The 22,119-nt window shown below is 43.1% G+C and overlaps 1 protein-coding gene across 1 annotated transcript; it reads right to left on the bottom strand.

Annotated features, from left to right (window-relative positions):
* Window positions 1-7,045: 7,045 nt before the first annotated feature.
* Wbp2nl (WBP2 N-terminal like) lies at window positions 7,046-20,840 on the bottom strand. The gene is made up of 6 exons (XM_027404121.2): window positions 20,779-20,840; window positions 13,806-13,914; window positions 13,407-13,548; window positions 13,152-13,244; window positions 11,501-11,605; window positions 7,046-8,165 (listed from the first exon to the last, which is right to left on the bottom strand). Exons 1-6 carry the CDS (start codon window positions 20,838-20,840, stop codon window positions 7,600-7,602), a joined length of 1,077 nt encoding a protein of 358 aa, XP_027259922.1. The 3' UTR covers window positions 7,046-7,599.
* Window positions 20,841-22,119: the final 1,279 nt, after the last annotated feature.

Raw genomic sequence — 22,119 nt, 5'->3', positions numbered from 1 at the left:
GATAGAAACAATACAGACCCATAGCAGCTGAGGAGAGTGGGGATCTGGGAACCTGGAGAGAGAAGTGTGGGTCTCTCAAGGAATGGACAATAAGGCCCTGTTACACCATCTCTCATGAGCAGTGTTGGCATTAGGTTGGGTCTCTGACACACAGGTTTAAAGCTTCCCCCAAGATCCCCCATGCCACAAGCCCTTAGACTGGATGGAACTGCAGGATCAAACGGTAACTGTGGGGAAACACATCAACTAGAGAGATGATGGGGGGTGCCTTAGAAACAAAATTAAATTTAAAGAAACAAAAACATACACTGTTTCTTTCATATGTTAATTATAAATTGGAAGCACACCAGCTATACAACCTATATATTTCTCCCTGGATTTCTCAGGATGGTTGACAAAGGAAGGCTCTGTTTTGACAGGCTGTTAGACATGTACCCACATGCAAAGATGAACACTTGCGGGTTCATTTTGTGAGTACACCGCCAGGCCTAAAGGCATTCATTCTTTCCACCCTTTCATATTCCTAATATAGATTATGTGAGCAAGTGGACCATAACTTCTCTATGGAAGGTAAAAGGAGACAGGAAGTGAAGCGAAATCTGAGAAAGTGTCCCAAGTGTCAGTGGGCTACTGCGGAACCCAGCACAAGTGCTTTGAGTATGCAGTAGCCCAGCTTAGTTCTTGCTGGATTTGTCTAAACAGAGTGTGGTTGTTTGAAAGAAACGGCCTCCAAAGGGAGTGGTACTATTAGGAGGTGTGGCCTCATTGGAGGAAGTGTGTCACTGTGGGGTCAGGCTATCACCCAGTGTGACAGTCAGTCCTCTTCCTGGTGCCTTCTGATCAAGATGTTGCCATTTCATGTCTGCCTACGTGCTGCCATGTCCCCTATAGTGATGATAATGGATTGAACCTCTGAAACTGTAATCTGCCAACTCAATTAATTATTTTCTTTGTAAGAGTTGCTGTTGTCAAGGTGTCTTTTCATAGCAATAAAATTCAGCTAAGACAATGTCCTGTAGATAGAGATGAATCTGAAGAGATTAAGGCCGTGAAGAAATACTATTATGGGAGGCTTTCTTGCACATGGGAACAGGGTGTTGTCAGGTCCTAGGCTGCTGCTAAGGGCCATGTCTGTGGACCTACTACAGCCATGGTGGTGTAGATGTCATTGGCCCATTGAGGGCCATGAAGAGTCCTGGGGTCAGGGCTGCCACACATGGCCAAGTAGGTGTCTGGGAGACAAGCCACAGCAGGGATTATCACTATCTGATTGTCCTGGGTTGTCACATAGGGTCATGGAGTGCTCCAGGCTTGAGCTGCAGCCAGGGGCCACGTGTGGCTCTGTGGCCCTACTGCATCCAGGATTTGTGTTGATGTCCATATCTGGTTCATGGCCTAGCAAGAGCCAGGGTCCTTGTTGTCACTGGACTGGGCGGAGTCTAAATAGCAACCTGAAACCATGTCAGTGTCCAAGAGACTTGCTGCCACTGGGGCCACAGTGCTCTGGGTGGCTTGTGCTGCCACAAGGGCCATGGTGATGTCTGGGCCTGAACTGCTGCTGAAGGCCATGTCCGAGTACATGTACATGCTGCAGCTGGGGTCTGTGATGATGAAGTCCATGGCCTGTGTTGCCACAGGGGGTTATAGGAACCATGCATGTTGAAATCTGAGGGCCGTGCTGAATTGGTCCCGCCCCTCACTGTCCCTGGGATTGCTGGCCCTGTCCCTCAATGAACACTGCAGCAGGAGAGCTGGTCCCACCACCCCCATGGGAGAGTTGACCTCCTGCACTCTGGAGAGATAATCTCAACCCTCATCATGGGCATGGGAGAGGTGGCCCTGGCCCTCCCCAGAGGAGGATGGTTCCAGTGGCCTGAACTGACCATCTCAGGTACCACTCATACCCACATCTTGATTAGCCCACCCTAAAATCTACCCCGTCTATGACCTTCTGGATCTTGTGAAGGGACTGGTCCGGTGGAACAATAGCCACAAGATTTCCATGACTCGAGGCAATAGTTAGATATCTAGAGGAGTTTTAGTGAGAGTCCAGTGATGATGGTGTGCCAGAGACCTTGAACCAGACCAATGACTCATAATGAATATTGTTTGGGTGAGATTTGAAGCATGAATCTAATTAATCTTAATAAAAAAATCAGGAGTCAAATATTGGGGGGAGGGACCTGGAAGTTCAGAGAACCAGGAGCAGCTGCTAGTTACTTCCTTCCTGTTCCCGTTCCTCCATCCAAAACAGCTGAAATCATGTCTCCGCCCTGCCTTATCACTTCCTGTCTCTGCCTCCTGAGTTCTGGGATTAAAGGCATAATCTTTGACCCTTCATCCCCATAGGCTCAAGATTGTTACAATGCAAAATGTGTTCAGTTTGATTTTGTTATTTATTTGTTGTTTTTTTTGAGATAGGGTCTCACTATTAGCCTTGGCTGGCCTGAAATGATATAGACCAGGTTGGACCCATATTCATAGAGATCTGCCTGCCTCTGCCTCCTGAGGGCTGTGGTTAATAAGTACAACTTTTAAAAATTCCCTTTAATCTCTGCTCTCAGGAGGCAGGGGCAGATGGATCTCTGAGTTTGAGGACAGCTTGGTCTACAGAGCAAGTTTCAGGACAACTAAGGGTACACAGAGAAATCCTATCTCAAGAAAAAAAAATAGTTCCCAGAGTCTTTAACAATTCCAACATTTTAAAGTCCACTCTTTTAACTGTGAACTATAAAATCAAAGTCACATACTTCCAACATATAATGGGTAAACATTCTTTTTCCAAAAGAAAATAATCAAGGAATATAAAGAATGATCAGACCAAAGCAAGACCAAAAATCCAATGAGACATACATCAAATCCTGTAGCTCCCTGTCTGACATCCATAGTAAAATTGGCTGGAAAAGGTTTAGGCAGCTTCACCCTCCAGCTCTGCAGAACACATACCCTCTTTCTTGGGTCACCTCTACACCATACCTGCAGTTCTCCCTAAAGGACGTCCCACTGTACTGACATCTCCAATATCTAAGGGTCTCCACTCAGGCAACTTTGGTTTCATCTTTGCAACTCCACACAATGGCCTCTTAAGGTCACTTTGCAGGAATAACCACCTGCCATACATTGCTTGGACTCAGCTGCTGTCTAAAGCCATAAAGCAAGACTCCACAGCCTCCTCAATCGCACATCTTTCATGCTTCAAAAACAGTACTACATGGATGACATTGCTAAGTTCTGTCAGCGCAGAACAAAACATGGAGCCTTTGGACCACTTTTTAATCAGCATCTGTGTGCTGACTCTGAACACTCTCAGGCAGTTGCATTCTCAGTTCAAGCTTTCTCCTTTCACATAAATTGGCATCTTTGCAAGTTGGAGCTTTTGATGTATGGAGTCTTGCCCTCAAGGGACTTTTAAGCAATTTTTTAATTTTGTGTGTGTGTGTGTGTGTGTGTGTGTGTGTACACGTGTGCTCATGCACATGAGTGTGGGTGCCCTGAGAGGCCAGAAACATTGGATCTCCAGAGCTAGAGTTACAGGCATTTGCAAGCTGCTTGATGTGGATACTGGAAAACAAACCTGGGTCTTTTGGAAGAGAAATAAATGCCCTTACCTACTGAACCACCTCTTGAGCCCAAGACCCCTTTCTTATTGCCCCAGTGTCAAGTGTCAGGTTTCTCTTTAGTGGCACCATTTTTTTATTAGATATGCTGTGTTGTCTGTCTACTCCTTATCAAACTTTAATCTTGCTCACACATTTTATAAGTGTTGTAGCTCTGAAATGAAAGGTATCCTGGCAGTCAGGAACCAAGGAATACACCAAGTCACACCATGCAACAAACCTCACACAAGAAATTAGGAAAGACACAGGAGGATGGCTGCCTGTGCTTGGGAGAGAATCTGAAAAGAACTGGGCAGGGGGCAAGCTGGATTTAGGTTTTCTTAGGGAGCATGGAGCTTTCCAGGGTGGTCTGTGATTGGTGGAATTCTGTGGCCTGCTCTAGGACTCTTTTTCTGTAGGGTGGAACTTGGCTACCTGAGTCTCCAGGGGCTGGAAAGGCCATTAAGGCCATTAGAATAGTCTGGGGCAGTACCTGGCCACTCACTTCTCAAGGGACTTACACTTCCTCCCCCAAATTATTCTATTATCTTTAAATTCAACTTCATGTTCTCAATATTAGAGCAGAATAACGCGAAATTTTTTACCAAAACATGGCAGAAATGGACCCTAGCCTACAATATGATAGAGCCCTTGTTCCCCTGAAAACTCATGAGCTGGGCCTGATGGGAGATGTAATTCTGTAAATATGTTTCTCTTATTGGTTAATGAATAAAGCACTGTTTGGACAATGAGGCAGAATGATAGGTGGGACTAGGAGACAAGGAGGATTCTGGGAAGTGTAGGCAGAGTAGGAGTCATCATGTGATCCCTGGAAGAGAGGATTCAAGTCAGGTATTCTCCCGTAAGAGAAGACCATGTAGAAATACATAGATTAGTAGTTATAAGTTAATAAAGACAGAGCTAGCCAATAAGAAACCCTAGCCAGCAGCTAACAGTTTCATATAAGTCTCTGAGTGTTCATTTGGGACTGACACCATTGTGGGAAAGAATACTTGTAACATAGGCCCCAAATGTTCAAATTTTTCTCAGCATTCTTGTCTTCCATTTTCCTACCAGAATGATCAATTAAGCTTTGTTTACAGTAGCTGAAGAGATGGCTTACAAATGCCTGTAATTCCAGCTCCAGAGGAATCTACTGTCTGCTGATCTCCCCCAGGAACTGTATTCACAAGTACATCCCCCCCATCAGAGACACAATCATAATTTTTAACAACAAAACCTGCTGGGTGGTGGTGGCACACTCCTTTAATCCCAGTACTCTGGAGGCAAAGGCAGGCAGATCTCTGTGAATTGGAAGCCAGTCTGGGCTACAGAGTGAGTTCCAGGACAGCCAGGGCTGTTACACAGAGAAACCCTGCCATCTGGAGAGATATCTCAACAGTTAAAAGTACTTTCTGCTCTTGCAGAGGACTAGGGTTTGATTCCCAGAACTCCTATATAGATTCGGACTCACCTATAACTCCAGTTTCAGGGTATCGGACCTCTTCCTTCCATAGACACCAGGCCTACACATACCCTTAAAACTTGAGTAATTACTTCTATATCCTTCTATATGACATTTATTGGTATAATTTTAATTGAAATTGTGTGGAATTATGTGTAACTACTGACAAATTTCATTGACTATGACCATTACAAAATATTACACGTAATATATTTTTGTTTCCTTGAGAAAGTCTCACTGTGTAGCCCAGACAGGCCTTGAATTGATCCTGAGTCACCATTAGGATTAAAGGTGTCTACCACTGTACACAGTTTAAAATATATTTGCTACATATGTGCTATTAAAGGGTTTCATTCTGATGGAGTTGAAGACTCCCACAACCTGCTTTCCTAATTTAAGTCTTAGAAATGGTTAGTATATGTACATGGCATGAGTGTGCCAGTTTCTAGACTTCATTTAATGGGCATGTGTTTTGTTAACTCTTCTTCTCACTACTGTGACCAAATAATGGACACACAGCAACTTCAAGGAGAAAGGGTGTTTGGGGCTCACAGCTCAAAGGAATACAAACCTGTGGTGGGTGTGACTGATCCACAGCACTGACCAGGAAGCAGAGGAAGGGGCATGGCAATGTCCACCTGCCCTTTCTCCTTTATGCCCTTTCTATTTGTTGAGGACCCCAGTACATGGGACAGTGTTGACCACATTCAGAGTGATTTTTCTCAATTATACCTCTGGAAACACCCTCACAGACACACCCAAGGGTGTGTTCCAGTCATGCCCAGGTGTTTCTTAATCTGATCAAGTTGACAATAGAAATTAACTATCATGTTATTTCTAATTTTGTGCTTTTGGAAACAAAGAACACAACAGAGCCTTCCCGTAAACATCTTTGTGGGCATGTGCAAGTATCCCTTAGGGGTAGACGCTAGGATATGAATCTGCTACAGCAAAGATTCTAATAGGGGTAGAGAGGGCATCTCAGTGGTAGAACACTTGCTGGTGTGTTCACAACCCTGTGCTCAATGCTCAGTAGTGCAGAGACAAACCCATTCAATATTTGCAAATGTTTTATTTCAGTCAACTCTCCCTACTATTTGAGTTGCACATCCATTAAGTATTTTGTCATGCTACTGGCATAGTTGTTATTGCTTCAGTTGTTAATTGGAAAGTCACATATTTTATACATTTCCTTTTAAAGTTAAAACATTGTATGTACAGACCTGCACAGCTCTTCATGCACGCCCATGCATGAAGAGGTCAGAGGTCAATGTTGGGTGTATTCCTCAATTGTTCTCCATCTTATTTGAAATAGTCTCTCACCCTGGGGTTCACTGATTCAGCCTGACTGCTGGCCAGCAAGCCCCAGGGATCTTGTAGAGACCCTACCTCCAGAACTGGAGTTACAGGTGTGTGCTTCTTATGAGTGTGCTAATGATCAAAGTCAGGCCCTCACACCTGTGAAAAGCATGTGACCAGCTGAGCCATCTCCCCTGATCCCTGCTTCTTCTTCTTCTAGCTCTTTGCATACTCTGACTGTAGACTTTGAATGCACGTGCAAGACATTGCATGTTGCTTCAGACCTGTGATTTTTTTTCCCTTATTGCTTTGCTTTGGTCTTAAAGGGTGCCTTCTCAATAATCTCTACATACTCTTCTATTGTATGTAAATGCTGTAATTTGGAAGATCCCCTTTCACCAGAAATTAAGGTTGTCCCATTCTTTCTCTAATGTAAAGAATACCGTGAGAAACAACTATGTTCAGTGTGATGAGGTTTTGATTTTGTTTTTGAGACGGGTTCTAGTGTAGCCCGGGCTGACATTTAACTCCCTACGTAGCCAGAGATGATCCTGAACTTCTAAACCTCCTGCCTCTTCCTCTCAGGTGCTAGGATTATAGGCATGTGCACCCATGCCTGCCTGGCACTTGCATTTCAGTTAATCATTTAACTTTGGTACTAGGAATTAACTCTAGGACCATCAGCATACAAGGCAAGCATACTACAACTGAGCTCTATCCCTGGACCTTTTAATAGCCTTTGAAACAGGTTCTCACTAGGCTGTCCAGGCTGGCTTTGGCTCTAAAGTCCAAGCAAGCCTTAAACTTGCCATCCTTCTGTCTTATCCTCTCTGGCAGCTGTGGTTTTAGGCCTGCATCACCAGGCCCAGCTCTCAACATTTAGCATGACATTTTAGCAGATCTTATTATCTACCAAATAGAGTGTTATAAAGGTTTTCTAATGCAGATGAGAAAGGCAGGAGGCTTTTTGCAAGCTCACATCAAGGTATGTTTTAAATGCATCCAATGTCAACCAAGTCATTAGGGAATTAGCCCTCTGGTGTTACTCCTTTATCCAGCTAATCAAGAGTTGACACTACTTCTAAAATCAAGGCACGGAGATAAAGCTTAGTTCTGTCCTATGACTGAACTTCAGAGGTGGGGGAGCAACTACCTAGGATGAGGCTGGGATCATAAGCCTAACTATTCTTTCTAGACTTCAAAGCTAGTGTGCAGTTTTGCTTGGTGAAACTTCAGGGTTTACATCTTAGATGTAGAAGGATGAGCTTGTGAAGATGAGGTAGAGGGAAAAGATTCCTGGAATCCAGGAGTCTGGACTGCCACAGAAACGGGATGCCCTGATTCAGACCCAGCAGGTGGAGCTTCCTGTGCTGTAGTCGGGGCTCTGGATCTAGAAGGGACGGACCCATATCCTGAAGGAGGAGTCTCGTAACTCATAGGCGGGACTTCATATCCGGGAGGTGGAGATCCAGACACCACAGCTGTTGTTCCGTAACTGGGAGGTGGGACTCCATAACTGGGAGGCGGGACTCCATAACTGGGAGGCGGGACTCCGTAACTGGGAGGCGGGACTCCGTAACTGGGAGGCGGGACTCCGTAACTGGGAGGTGGGGCTCCGTAACTGGGAGGTGGGGCTCCGTACTCCATGTTAGGGGCTTCATATTCAGGAGGCAGGACTCCATAGCCCACAGGGGTAGCTGCATATGGAGGAGGGGATCCATATATCCTGGATCCATATCCAGGAGGCAGGACATCATATCTGGGAGGTGGGGCTCCGTGTCCTGCAGGTGGGACTCCATAGGCAACTAGAATGGCAAAAGGAAAAAAAAATTGCTACCTTGTGAACAAAGAATAACTGAAGAACATAAAAAATAATGCCAAGGGAGACACACACAAGAATTCAGTCCTGCTAAAACCTTTTCTTTAGCCATCACCAGACGAAAGCTTCCTTCTAGTTAATTGGTCATTACTTAGAGTTAGACAGATATATATCCTATTTGATAAAGTTTGTTGTGTTTATGAAAAGAAAACACCCTCAGTGAGCAGTATAATTTGGAAACTAGAAAGGAAAATGTGATTTTAAAGGAGAGGTGGCTCTGGAGAGATGGCTCAGTAGTTAAAAGCACTGGCTGGCTGCTCTTTCAGAGGACCCAAGTTCAATTACCAGCACCCATGTGGCATAACCCATTTGTAACTCCAGCTCCCCTCCCCCAACTCCTCCCAGATCTTCCCACCTCCTTCCCTACTGCATGCTTTTTCTTTCTCCCCCAAACCCATAAGACAAACAAACAAACAAAAGGACAAAGGTAAAAACAAACAAAAACATTAAGACAAAACAAAACAAAAGCCATGTTATGTTGGTCTGCTACTCCTGGCACAGGGTGTGCCCTGTAGTGTGTGGTTGGTACACCCAGTGACACTCCATTGCAGAAAACTGATTTTCCCTTTCCCAGAGGGCATTCATTACAAATATCTACTTTGTGTCCACTTCCCCTCCTCCCTACTGGATTTTGTCTGGTTTGAACTTGTGAAGGTCTTGTATGTGGGGTCTGTCTCTGTGAGTTATGTGCATCAGTGCTGTTGTATCTAGAAGACACTGGTTCCTTGGAATCCTCTATCATCTCTGGCTCTTAGAATCTTTCTGCCTCCTCTTCTGCATGGATCCCTGAGCCTTGGGAGGTTCAGTTTTGTGGTGGCTTCAATGAGAATGGTCCCCATAGGCTCATATATCTGAATGTTGGTTCCCAGTTGGTAAACTGTTTAGGGAGGATTAGGATTGTTGAAGGTGTGTGGTGGGGTAGGCTTTGAGATTTCAGAGGCTCATACAGAGTAAGACCAGACAGTCTTACTCTGTCTACTTATGGATAAGACATAAGAACTCAGCTGTTCCAGCACCAAGTCTGCCTGCCTGCCACCATGCTGCTTGTCGTGACGATCATGGACTCATCCTCTGAAACTGTAAGCAAGTCCTCAATTGAATGCTTTATTTTATAAATTGCCTTGATCTTGGTATCTTTTCACAGCATAGAACAATAACTAACACATGTTTGATGAAAACAACCCATTCAGGACTGAGTGCTACAAAGTCTCTCACTCTCTGCACACTGTCCAACTGTGGATCTCTGTGTTAATTGCCATCTAGTATAACAAGGAGCTTTGCTGATGAGGACCAAGGGATGCACTGATCGATGCATATATCAGTATATCCCTAGAACTCATTTTATTGCCATGTTCCTTTAGAAGAATAACAGTATTAGTTTTTCCTCTGGGCTCATGATTTATCTAGTCTCAGGCTCTTGGCCACTTTAGCAGTGTCAGGTATGGTTCCTTAATGGAGTGGGTCTTAAATATAATAAATAATAAAATAGATATAGAATGTAATTTCCACATTCCTGCCATAGCATTGCACACATATACACACACAAAAAAAATAAATGTAAAGAAAGAATTTTTTCATTTAAATTTTTTGTGTATGGTGGCTAGAAAGGAACACCAAGTGTCTTCTTTAGCCACTAACCTCCTTATTTTTTGAAACAGGATCTCTCACTGATCCCAGAGCTCTCTAATTGGCTAGAAAAACTGGCCAGCAAGTGCTAGGATTAGCCTATCTCCACAATCTCTCAGCACTGGGGGTACAGACACATGCTCCTATGTCTAACTTTTTTCTTGCTAGCGAGCCAAAACTCAGGTTTTCATGCTTACATGAAAAGTACATTACTAACTGAGCAATCTCCCAAGCACCAGTAAACTTATCAAAAGTTTTTATAATTTAAGTAATAAATTAATTTTTGAGATAGAGAATCATTGTATAACCATAACTGGACTAGAACTCACTATGTAGAGTAGTCTGGCTTCGAACTCACAGTGATCTGCATGCCTCTGCTTCCTGAGTGCTGGGATTAAAGGCATCCACAGCCATGCCCAACTCCAGCAAACTTTTATTATTCTATTTTTTGTTTGTTTTTTCTTGAGACATAGCCTTGGCTGTCCTGGATCTCAGTATGTAGACCAGAGTGGCATCAAATTCACAGATCCATCTGTCTCTGACTCCAGTAAACTCATTATAAAAGCAGGTACAGTGGCACATGCCTTTAATCCCAGCAATCAGGAGGCAGAGGCAGGCAGATCTCTGTGAGATCTGGTCTACAGAGTGAGTTCCAGGACAGCCAGGGCCACACAAAGAAACCCTGCCTCAAAAAATAAACAAAACAAAACAAAAAACCAATCAAACAAGCACAAACAAAAAAGAGAGCTTGGAAACTGTCACTTCCACCTTTACTATAACAATTTTCTTGTTACTGTGACTTTGTGTTCAGTTCACCAATAGTCCTTCAGATACTTTGCAGTCTCATTTGGTTTCAAGTCTGCCTTCAAGTGTGAAAATGACTGATAGGCATTTATAGTCCAGTGAAATGTTCCTGGGGCATGGATACCTATAATCAATATGTGGCGGGATATGTATACATTTCTTTTAATCTTGGGTTTAAGATATCATTTTTAACACATCAGTAACATTTATCCCAAAAATGTCACAAATAAAAGGACTGGTGCCTAGCTCATGTTCTATTGAGCAGGTCAGGTCTTCATCGAAGCCTGCAACTTTATCCATCTAAGGCAGGATAAATGTTAAAAGGCACGTGTCATGAAGCCCAGGGTGCAGTTGGAAGGCATAGCAGGCTTGATGGCCATGACAGTGTAAAGTAAGAGATGAAGGGTGCAGAGCTATGTTTTCTACTCAGGCTCTAAGTGGGAAGCTAGCTTCTCACTAACGGGGAGCTTAGATGTGCTGTGCTCATACATCATCATCAAAGTTAAGTCTGAAACATGGCACACAGGCAACCTCAGCACTCAGGAGGCTGAAGCAGTGAACTGTAGACCAGCCCTGTCTCAAGCACACAAAATTATAAACACGTAACCTGAAAAGCAAGTCCAGTCATTTGCTGGCTCACTATTGGGTTTCAAGCAGGAAACAAAGTCATGAAAGCCCCAAACCCTGGGGCTTCTCTCAAAGCAGACCTGAAACAAGGCTGTGGTGAACTGTCTTCAAGTCCATGGCATTCTCTTCCACCTCCTAAGGGGCATCTCTCCCTACTTTGGCATGCCTGTGGGGCACACATGCTCCTCTCTCTCCACACCTCACCTTGGCCTGCCTGTGGGGCATGCATGCTCCTCTCCCCAGTAATGACAAAAATTCCTAGAGGGCTCATCCAGAAACTTGAAACTCTGAGTGGAACTCCTTGGGCAGCTGAAAAAACAATTTGGCAAAATAAGAACTCTTTATTATTTGAAATTAGATACATATAGTAGCTATGAACTGAGTAACAGTATTAACTACCACCTTATATGTGAGCCAACAATATTCCTGTGATACCAAATAAACAATAATGTGGCCCTTTTCTTAAACCACATACTTCTTGAGAGCAGAAAATTTGTCTCATTGCCTGTGGTTATTTAGGGCCTAATACAGTACTCACTATATAACCATCACTTACTTGGTTTCCCAGCTATCAAGGGGTTTTGTTTGTTTTTCAAGCCAGGGTTTTTCTGTGTATCTCTGTGTGTCCTGGAAATCACTCTGTAGACCAGGCTGGCTTCAAACTCAGAGATCCGCCTGCCTCTGTCTCTGGGGTGCTGGGATTAAAGGTGTGTGCCACCACTACCCGGCTATATCATAAGGTTTTATGAGCATTAAAACGAAGGTTGTAAAAACATTAAAAAGTGCTAAATAAATTACCTGTTTTTAAAGTGAACTCATTTACTTTCAAACTTACACTGATGATGGATCTTGACCATGATATACAGCATCATCATTGATTCACTGTACTAACCTAGACACTTTATACTCTTCCATCTTATCTGGGGCACCATATGCAATGCTTCTATCAAAGCAAATATATACATAGCTGCAAATAATCTTTATTAGGCTGTGCTTTCAACATCTAGATTGGGGTTTGAGGTGGAAAACAAAAAAGAAAGGGAAGGAGTCTTCCTGACAGAACAAAATGACAACTCAAGAGAAGAGTGCACAAGGCACAAAGTGCAGCTTGATTGGATTGCAAAAGAGTGGCATGAAGTGGAGTTAGGTGGAATAGAAACAGCATAAAGTGTCAGCCACAGTGAGCATTCTCTGGTACAGCCATGAGGTCAATATTGTAGGACAGTTGGGACTTCTATTCCTTTTCATGGACAGTAAGAACAAACAGAAGAGAAACAAGGACAAGGCAAGGCGAGAAGACCAAAATACAGGTGACATAGCCTTCCCCAGGCTAGGCTTGGGGAATTGACAAAGAATTCCTCTGGTCCAAGTACAAACACTGGTGAGTGTACAGAAAGAACCCACTGGAACGTCCTCCTCCAGGTGTTCATAGCCTGAGACTGCTCCCATATCTAGACCTACCCAAACTCTCCTCTTGTATTGTTTACATAAACACAGAGTTTCAGAGCCCCAGGCTGGTGCTGCCCCCATCAGAACCAGCACAGCCCCCCTGATCCCAGCGTTTCTGTACATGTTTGTATCTGTTCTTCATTCCCAAGTCACTCCAGCACAAAAGACCACTGGTTTTATGTTAGTCGTGTAGGTGTCTGACTACAGGCTCCCAGCGACTCCAGGCCCAGGGTAAGGGAAATAAGCACACAGTGTGGATTTGACACATAACAGGTAAACTTGGGAACTCTTGTTGAAATCATGTAGGAGTGCCCAATGCCTTAGCACAGGCTAAACAAGCTCTGCTGAGTAATAGCACTATTTCAACTCTTTAGCCCCTAAAGCACTTACTGTGTTTATCACTCACCAGCAGAGGCCGCTTTGGCCATCAGCTGGGCAAACTCGATGGCACCTCCTTTCCTGAAGACTATTTTGAAAGTAGCTGATCCTTCCCAGCCACCTGGGGCAAGAAATGACAAATACTTACAAACCCTGAGGAATGCACTCTCAAACCAGCAGATCAGCTTTGGTTTGAATTCTAACATGAAACAAGTCAGAATCTTAAACTCTCTGGAAGCTTCTGTGGGGCATAGGGAAGGCCCTTCTAAGAGGAAAGACTTACCATCTGGAGCTGCCTGAATTGTCCCTTTAATGTAGTTTGCACCAAAGATTGGTTGTTCAACAGTGCAGTTACTCATTAGATGAAATGGCATCATAAAAGACAACATGGGATCATTGTATGAAGGTGAAGTCACAAAAATCACCTAAGTAAGGAAGGAAACCTTGAAAAAGGAATACAGAATTTGTCCATGGATAGAGACTTGCAGAAGCAAGGCCAATGTCACATGGGTACTGTGGCCTAATTGAGAAACATCATCTCTTTTCTTCCATCCTTCAAAATGGAAGTCTCAAAGTAAAAATGTTTTAAAACATCTTAAAAGCCAATGTTTAACTTCTTTTTCCAGATTTATGGAAAACAAATGTTAGCTAACCAGCCAATCAAAAGGAAAGTGTAAATTACCCGGTATGAGGTGAGAAACAGCGGCCCCCTCTTTGTACCATTGAAGAAGTTGGAGCCTGGTGGTGACTGAGGGAAGGAGAGGTCCACATCTGAACACTTCTTCAAGAGACTGCAGAAAGGCAGACAGCACATGTTTAAAAGTACATAAACCAACACACAGGGCTGGGGAGGCAGCTCTAGGCTAGAGTACTTGCCTACAACATGCTAAGCCAAATGTGACCCCCAGCACCACCAAAGAAGACACCAAAATGGTACAAACAAAGGTGTCAGTCAATAAATATTAGCTGCTCCTCCTATTTTAGGGAAATGAAAAAGATTCAAACATTGTTATTTCTTGGACAATTTACTCCTACTCTGGACTGAAGCGGTGATTCACCAGTTAAGAACTCTGGAAGAGGACCCAGGTTTGATTCCCAGCACTCACATGGCAGCTCACAATAGTCTGCAACTCTGGGTCCAGGAGATTTGATACCCTTTTCTGATATCCAAGGGACCTGTATGCACACGGTGCAAACAGACATGCAGGGAAAGCATCCAAACACACAAAATAGTCATTTTCAAAAAAAATGATTTTACTTTCATTTATACATGTAAGTTTATGCATGTATGTGTCTGTGTGAGAGTATGCCACATGTATGTGGAAGAGGACTTTGGGTCCCTTGGAACTGGATTTGCAGACTATTACGACCTAACATGGGTGCTGGGAACCAAATTTGGGCCCTGTAGAAGGGCAAGAAGTGCTCTCACCCATTATCTCATCTCTCCTGCCCCCCCTTCTCCCTTATCATCACTGGACTTTGTCTTTTTCTAACTTACTTCTATTCTCGGCTTTTGTCATTACCTCTCAAATTGCATGTGTAATAACTAGGAAGAACTGGGCTCTCAGGGTGTTTAGCTAGTAAAGCACAGATAGAAGTGTCCACTCCCCACCCACCCTGCGCCCCCCACTCAGAATCTAGGTTTTCGGGGTTTTTTTTAGTTTACTTGTTCAGTGTCCTCCCTGAAGATTATTGAGACAACTGCCTGCTTCACAAAGTATGAGTGTCTAAGTATTTATTTTAAGAAAATGAAAAAGGGGAAAAGAGAGGAAACATGGACAGAGACCATAATGCAAGTGATAGGAGACATGTGTCATGTAAATGGCACAGAAATGTCCCAGTAATTTAGCAGGAGGGATCATCTGTGGTAGAAACAATTATGGAAAGATCTCATAGAAAGAACTCAGATAAAGCTGATTTTTAAGAAATAGGTAGTATTTAAATAGGCAGGGGTAATGGTACAAGAGCAACTCAAATGGGGAGTCAATAGCATTAATGGACATGGAGATGCAGATAATGGAACACAAATTGCCTCCTTGGGAGGAAATGGGCCATAAGGATGAACCAAGCCACAGCGTGAGTAACACTGGGGAGAACAGCAAGACCAGCTTGGAAAGCTGTCTGGGATTTGAGCTTGGGAACTCACTGGACAGGCAAGAAAAACTGCAAGCTCTAGATTTTTCAGCAGGGAGGTTACATGACTGAGGAAGGGGGGATATAACTGAAAAGATCAGTTAAGATCATAAAATAATTATACATTTATAGTGATACTATATAAAACTATAATTTGTGACAGTGAAGTTTTGGGAGTGAGCAGAGTTACATAGGACAAAAGATTTTGTATATTATTGAAAGTAAGTTGGTACTGATTTGAGTTATGTTACTATAAATTAAGGTTGTTAAGTATAACCAACAGAACACACAAAAAATTAAATCACTAAACTACATCCAAAAGAGAAATGAGGATGGAATTAAATGGTATACTAGGGCAAATCTCAGATACAATAGGCAATAGTAAAGGAGTTAAGGAACACAAAGGAGGGAAATGTGTAGAATACAATAGCAAAATTGAAGATGTTAAGTCCTTTAACAACTACATTAAATATAAATGAATAAAACTCTTTGACTACCTGCTGGGCATGGTAGTACATACCTGATACCAGAACTTGGGAAGATGAGGCAAGAGGATAAAGAGTTCAAGAGGGATAAAGAGATAGCTCAGTGAATAAGAGCACTTTTTGTGAAAGCAACAAGACCTGAGTTCAAGTCTCCAGCATCCATGCAAAATACATGCACCTGTAATCCCAGCATTGGGAAGGAGAGACAGGCAGATCACAGGAGTTTGTTCACTGGTCTAGCTCAAATAGGGTCAGTGAGAGATCCTGCCTCAGAAAATTAGGAGAGTGAAGAGGACACCACTGCACTCCTCAGAAAAACACATGCATGCACATCAGCTAGCCCAAATGCTCAAATACAGACATAGAGTTCAAGGCTTTCATCCTTGGCTTATATGATGATCCACTGGACTCTGTAGTGAAACCCTGTCTCAAAAACAAGCAAACAAACAAGAAGAAAACAGAAACAAAAAAAAACAGGGCTAGAGACATGGCTCAGTTGTTAAGAGCCCTTACTGCTCTTGGAGACAACCTAGGTTTGATTTCCAGTACCCACACAGTAGTTCACAACCATCTGTAACTACAATCCCAAAGGATTCTACATCTTCTGGCCTCCAAAGGCATTGCACATACACAGTACAGACATAAATGCAGGCAAAACACCCATACAAAAATAAAAATAAATCTCAAAAAAAGTCTTAGGGTTTTATTGCTATGAAGAGACACCATGACCATGGCAACTCTTATAAAGGAAAGCATTCAATTGGAGCTGGCTTAACAGTTGAGAGGTTTAGTCCATTGTCATCATGGTAGGAAGCATGGTGGCACATAGGCAGACGTGGTGCTGGAGATGGAGCTGAAAGTTCTAGATCTGGATCAATGGGCAGCAGAAAGAGTGACACTTTGAGAAGCTTGGACTTCTAAAACTTCAAAGCCCACCTCCAGTGACACCCTTCCTCCAACAAGGCTATACCTCCTAATAGTGCCTAATAGTCCCCATGGCCTATGGGGGCCATTTTCATTCAAATCACCACAAAACACAAAAATTCTCACATAAACCAGTCAAACACTAATAAAGCTTTTATAATGGGATGACAAGAGCATTAGTGTGATATTGTTTTCCTGCTTTCATTAAAATTAAATCAAGGTTAGTTACTGACAAGACTTGATTTTTTAGTATAACTTGAGTATCTCTTAATGAAAGATTTAGGATCTGAATAGTTTTGGGTTTTGGAATACTTGCATATACAAGATATTTGGGGGAAATGAGACTCAAGTCTAAATGTGACATTCATTTGTAACCTGAACATAACTTCATATAATATTTTAAACAATGTTATGCATAAAACAAAAGTATCATGGAGTGAAATTTTCCAGATAAGGTATTTGGAGGTACTCAAAGGGTTGGGGTTTTTTGGGTTTTATTTGAGACATAGTTTCTCTGTATAACAGCTCTCACTGTTCTGGAACTTGTTCTGTAGACCAGGCTGGAAGGTCTTGTTTTTGAGAAAGGGTCTGCCTATATAGCCCAGGCTGTCCTGGAACTCACAATCCTCTTACATCAACCTGAGTGCTGTAATTTTCAAGGTAGTTTTACTTTCTGGTATGAACCACCACACCCAGAATAATTTTTTTAATTGTGTGCATGTCCTCTGTGGGAAATGGGGACATATGCATGTCTGTAGGTACCCTTGGAGGCCAGAGCCCTCTGGAGCTGGAGTTATAGGCAATTGTGCTCCATCTAGTGTAGGTTCTGGGAACTGAACTTGATCCTCTAGCAGAACAGGATATGTTCTTAACCTGTCTCCAACCCTACCACACCTGAATTTAGTGGAGCATTTAATATTTTGGATTTTCAGATCAGGGATGTTCAGCCTGCACTGGAAGAAGACATGATAGAAACATAACACTTTAAAGTTCTTAAAATTGTTCCTAGGAACTATTTTATATTTTAAAAAACTATGTGGTAGTAGGTGTTCTTAAGCTCAAGGAATCTCTAGTTTTTGCCCCGCTGAACTTTGTACTCCATGAGACCTTTATTTTAGTGATACTAACACAATTACAACACCAGGCCCTAAGGTCTTCCTTTATCCTTAGGCATCTTGAGTCTGATCCTGAGGGACCTTTGCACTGGTTTTACATTCATCTTCTTTGGTTTTTGTTTGTTGAGATGCCTTGGCCTGACTGAGCAGGATCTTCCCTTCATATGAATTTCTCTGCTTTCTTTCCTTGGAGGCTTTTTTTGGAGGCTGACATGATTCTAGCATATTTCTAGGACAGAAATAACCTGAAGGTTCCCTTCTTCCACAGCCTCTAACTGATATTCAAAGTAGTTTCACCCTCAGATGAACTCAGGTACTGCTCTACTCTATTGTTGATAGTGACGCTTACCTTTATCATCCATCAAATAACGGCTTGTTTATTGCTCTGGTGTAACTTTTATCCAAGTCAGATAAATGCAGTTCCTTCACAGTTCTTAGTATCTTTGTCTTTCAATATGGTGACCTTCACAATTTACTACACTTGGAAAATAACCAGCAAATTTTGTTGGCTGAAAGGGCAAATTGGATGCTTAAATTGTGCCATTACTAGAACCAAGTCACTACTGGTTTCTTCACATGGGGTAGGACTAGGACACCAGAAGAGAGTCTCAACCCGGGTTCTTCCTTGCCTCTCACAGCATCTTTGGCATCACAGGTAAGGCACAGAGTCAGGTATGGTATCAGCATCAAAGACACATTTGATAGACTGATAAAGATACATCTTCAAGCAAGGACTGGCAAGATGGATCCATGAGTAAAGGCACTTGCAACTGAGCCTGGTGAACTAAGTTTGATCCCTGGGGCCACATGGTAGAAGGTGAGAGGACTCCCACAGGTTGTCCTATGACTTCTATATGTGCTGTGGTATGTGCACATGTACACATGCACACACATGTAATTTTATTTTTTTTTAAATTTCCAAACAGTAACATAAATAAAGAAAACAGCCTCGGAATAGCTCATATTGATAATGAAACAAAGATTTATGGGCACTGGAGTGCTAGACATTGGCTAATATAGATGTGGGTACTGGAAACTGCCCCCAATATATTGGCAAATGAGGGAAACTAGCTACAAAGCTGGTGGAAAGAGGGAAAACAAGTGTGTGTTTCCATAGAAAAGTTCAGAGAAAGCCATACTAAGATGCAAAAACTATTAAATGTTGGAATTTGGGTAATCAATTTTTTTTCTCTGATTTTCCTACTGTGACATCAAATATCATCTGCCCAATTTTTTAAAAAAATGATAAAATCAAACAATTGAATCTTCTCCATTTTTATACCACAGTCTGGCCCATACATTTATGATCTCTCAGTCATGGTGACAAATTCTCTACAAGCCAGGTATGGCAGCATAGATCTGTAATCCCAGCAAACTTGCACCATCACATCTGGCTTCAATGAAGCATTTTAGGTTTTTAGATTTGGACTGTTTAACATGTGCTGCACCAATGCAAGATACAAACAAGACACTTTAACTTTAGCCATTAAATTCCTCATCGCTGAAACATGTGCTTCCCCAAACTCTCTGTAACTTATTTTCTTCATTTACCAATACAATGGGGTTTTTTTTTAATGTCAGTATCTATATTATTATTGCCAATGGTTGGTATTCCAGTGTAAATAAATCCTTGCTCAACCCCAAATCTAGTATTTTCTGGGTTGTTTTGTTGTAGTTGTTTAATTACTACAAGCATTCATTGGGAGGCTGAGGCAGAAGAGTCACAAGTTCAGGGCCAGCCCTAGCTAAGACTCAAGTCTCAACACACTCAACACACCACAAATTGTAACTAAACTCTCAAAAGTGTATCATTACTATAAGGAAAACTAAAAATAGAACCAATCCGCCCCCCAAACTATTTTCTTAAAAGCAATTTGTATATGTGGGAAAACCAGATAACCAACAGGGTCTTTAATAGCAAGAAATCGAAAACATTTTTTTTTTTCTGAAGGACAGCAAGAGAAATTGATGCGTATAATTTCAAATCCAAATCCAGGCTTTCCCATATGCGCTGAAAATGATTCTGAGCAAATTATTTCTTATATTCCTACCTGTGAAATGAGAGAAATAGTTCTAATCCTCATTGCAGACACAGCAGTTAGTAGCACAAAGAACAATGCTTGCATAATTAGCTGTTGAATGAAAACTATCAGTACATAGTCAAGAGCACAGATTCTAAAACTTCAAAGGAACAACAACAAAAACAAAAAATCAGGGTCTTTCTATTATATAGCTCTGGCTGTGCTAGAACTTGCTATGTAGACCAGGCTGGCATTGAACTGACCTCAGAGTTCTATTTGAGCACACCATTGAATTTGAATCTCACTGCTAGGTGGGAAATAAAGGGAAATGAGCAGATTATCCAGAAGAGGTGAAGACACAGTGTAAGGAAAGTAGGTGAGGGGTAGACTAAAGAAGGGATTGGGGTCAAGGTCTTAAGTTTGCCTGGAGATGGCAAGCCCCAGGTCGTAAGAGGTTGAGTGAGCCATTCTTCCTGGACACCCCTACTTTTGTTCCCAAACTTTTCAATAAAGGTGACACTGTCATATCCCAGGTTGAAGCATCAAGGAAAGGGAGCTTTGGAGAAATTCTGAGGAAGGCTCTCAACATTTCGGGATCTTTCTACAATTATCTACACTCCACATGCTAGCCTGTCTTCCAATTCGTCTCCCGTGGGTCGTGTTAAGTGCACCCAGGGCCCTCTGGGTGACAGTCACACACTGTCAGATGGCGGCCATGCCACGCGATCCAAGGGCCGACCTGCACTTCACACGTCCCTCGCTCAGGCCTTTCTGGGGAGGCCCGCCCTGTGCATGCGCATGCGCCTACGGCTCCTGGAATGCCCGCGCATGCCCTCAAATGTCAGGGGCGGGGCTCAGAGGAACGTGCCCGGGAAGGGCGGGAAAGTCCTTGATTCGCGGAGGGCTTTCTAGCACGCAAGTGTACTCCTGAGCATCTCCTCCCTCCTCGACAGCAGCCTGGAAGTCCCTTCAGGCACCTTTCGCCACGAGGGATGGTGGCCCCACGGCGGTCCACTGTATGGCTCTGATTCACTGCCATGTTGGTCCCCTCCCGCCGCTGCCGCCCGCCCTCCAAAGGGAGGGGGCGGGGACTACGAAGAAGGGGGCGGGGCCCTGAGAGAGGGCGGAGATTATGGCGCAGAAACGGAGTGGGCAGCTGTCACAAGAGGAACTGGTGGAGTCAGGGTTGAGAGAGCCCTGAGGGGCAAGTTCATGGGACTGGCTCCGCCCCTAGAGCCGGGAGAGGGTGAAGGATGAGTGCATAGATTTAGACCTACAGGCTCCCTTGGTCCTTCTAGGAGTTGGGATTTTTTATTTAAAAAGTAGCCATTAGCCCAAAATCTCATCCCAGATTACCCTAAACCAACACAGACCAAGCTGTGTTCCTACGCTCTTTTTGAGGAACCAAAAATTAAAATTAATAAAGGTTTAAGAACTTGGGCCCTGAAAAGGGAACTTCTAATGGTAAAGGAAAATTTAACACCTTAAATCAGGAGTGCCATGGCTGGCACCTGAGCCCCTGCTCTCAGAGAAGGGGAGGTAGCTGTCTACCACTCCTGTTAACATTCCTTTGCTAATTGCTGGTCATAAAGATCCCCCAGCCCAGGGGAATCACTGACAGACCCTGTGACCTTGTAACCCTGCAAGCCCATGCCCTATCTTATCTCACTCAAATGTATCTCCCTTAAAATATATAGCTACTGCTTTACTCTGTACTTTGTATGACCTGAAGTAACCATGGAAACTCTGAAATCTGTGGCCTTTAACCTTATAGTCTGCCCCTTTAAAAGCTTCTCTTTTGGGCTGGTTGGGATCTCATTTGGCTGCCATGCAGTGAGATCCTAGCTGGCCAGATTGAAAAAAAAAAAAAAACCTTTTGCTTTTGCATCAGAGTGTCAACTCCTTGGGTTAGTCTCTGGGCTCCTCAAGCCTAGAACAACATTTTAAGACCAACGTTTTCTCCCATCAAAGAAGGCCTAGAATCAGAACTGATGGTCTTGTGAGAGAACATCCAGAAACAGTGAGCTAGGTCAGGAAGTGGACTGTGAATTTCAACCTTCACTGGGTCCAATTCTGGAATCCACTGAGCCTTTTTAGGTGTCACACTCATTACTCAAGATACTCTGGAGTATTAATGTGCCAGTGAAGAAACAAAAATTGCCAAATAATCAGACATGTCATTGTAAGACAAGTCCCGATTTCAGGTCCCCCCGCCCCCACTGTCTTTTGAGACAGGGTTTCTCTATGTAGCTCTGGCTGTCCTGAAACTTACTCTGTAGACCAGGCTGGCCTCAAACTGTCAGAGGTCCTTCTACCTC

Source organism: Cricetulus griseus, chromosome 2, assembly GCF_003668045.3.
Source record: "Cricetulus griseus strain 17A/GY chromosome 2, alternate assembly CriGri-PICRH-1.0, whole genome shotgun sequence".
Lineage (NCBI taxonomy): Eukaryota > Metazoa > Chordata > Mammalia > Rodentia > Cricetidae > Cricetulus > Cricetulus griseus.
Note: the sequence above shows the minus strand (reverse complement) of the source record. Positions and strands in the feature narration are given on the sequence as shown.

Excerpts from the sequence above, each read along its gene's own strand:
- Wbp2nl (XM_027404121.2), bottom strand. The coding sequence starts at position 20,840 with ATGGCAGTGAATCAGAGCCATACAGTGGACCGCCGTGGGGCCACCATC. Across the intron at positions 13,915-20,778 it reads ACCATCCCTCGTGGCGAAAG|TCTCTTGAAGAAGTGTTCAG; the intron begins GTGCCTGAAGGG and ends GCCTTTCTGCAG. Across the intron at positions 13,245-13,406 it reads AATTCAGGCAGCTCCAGATG|GTGGCTGGGAAGGATCAGCT; the intron begins GTAAGTCTTTCC and ends TTCTTGCCCCAG.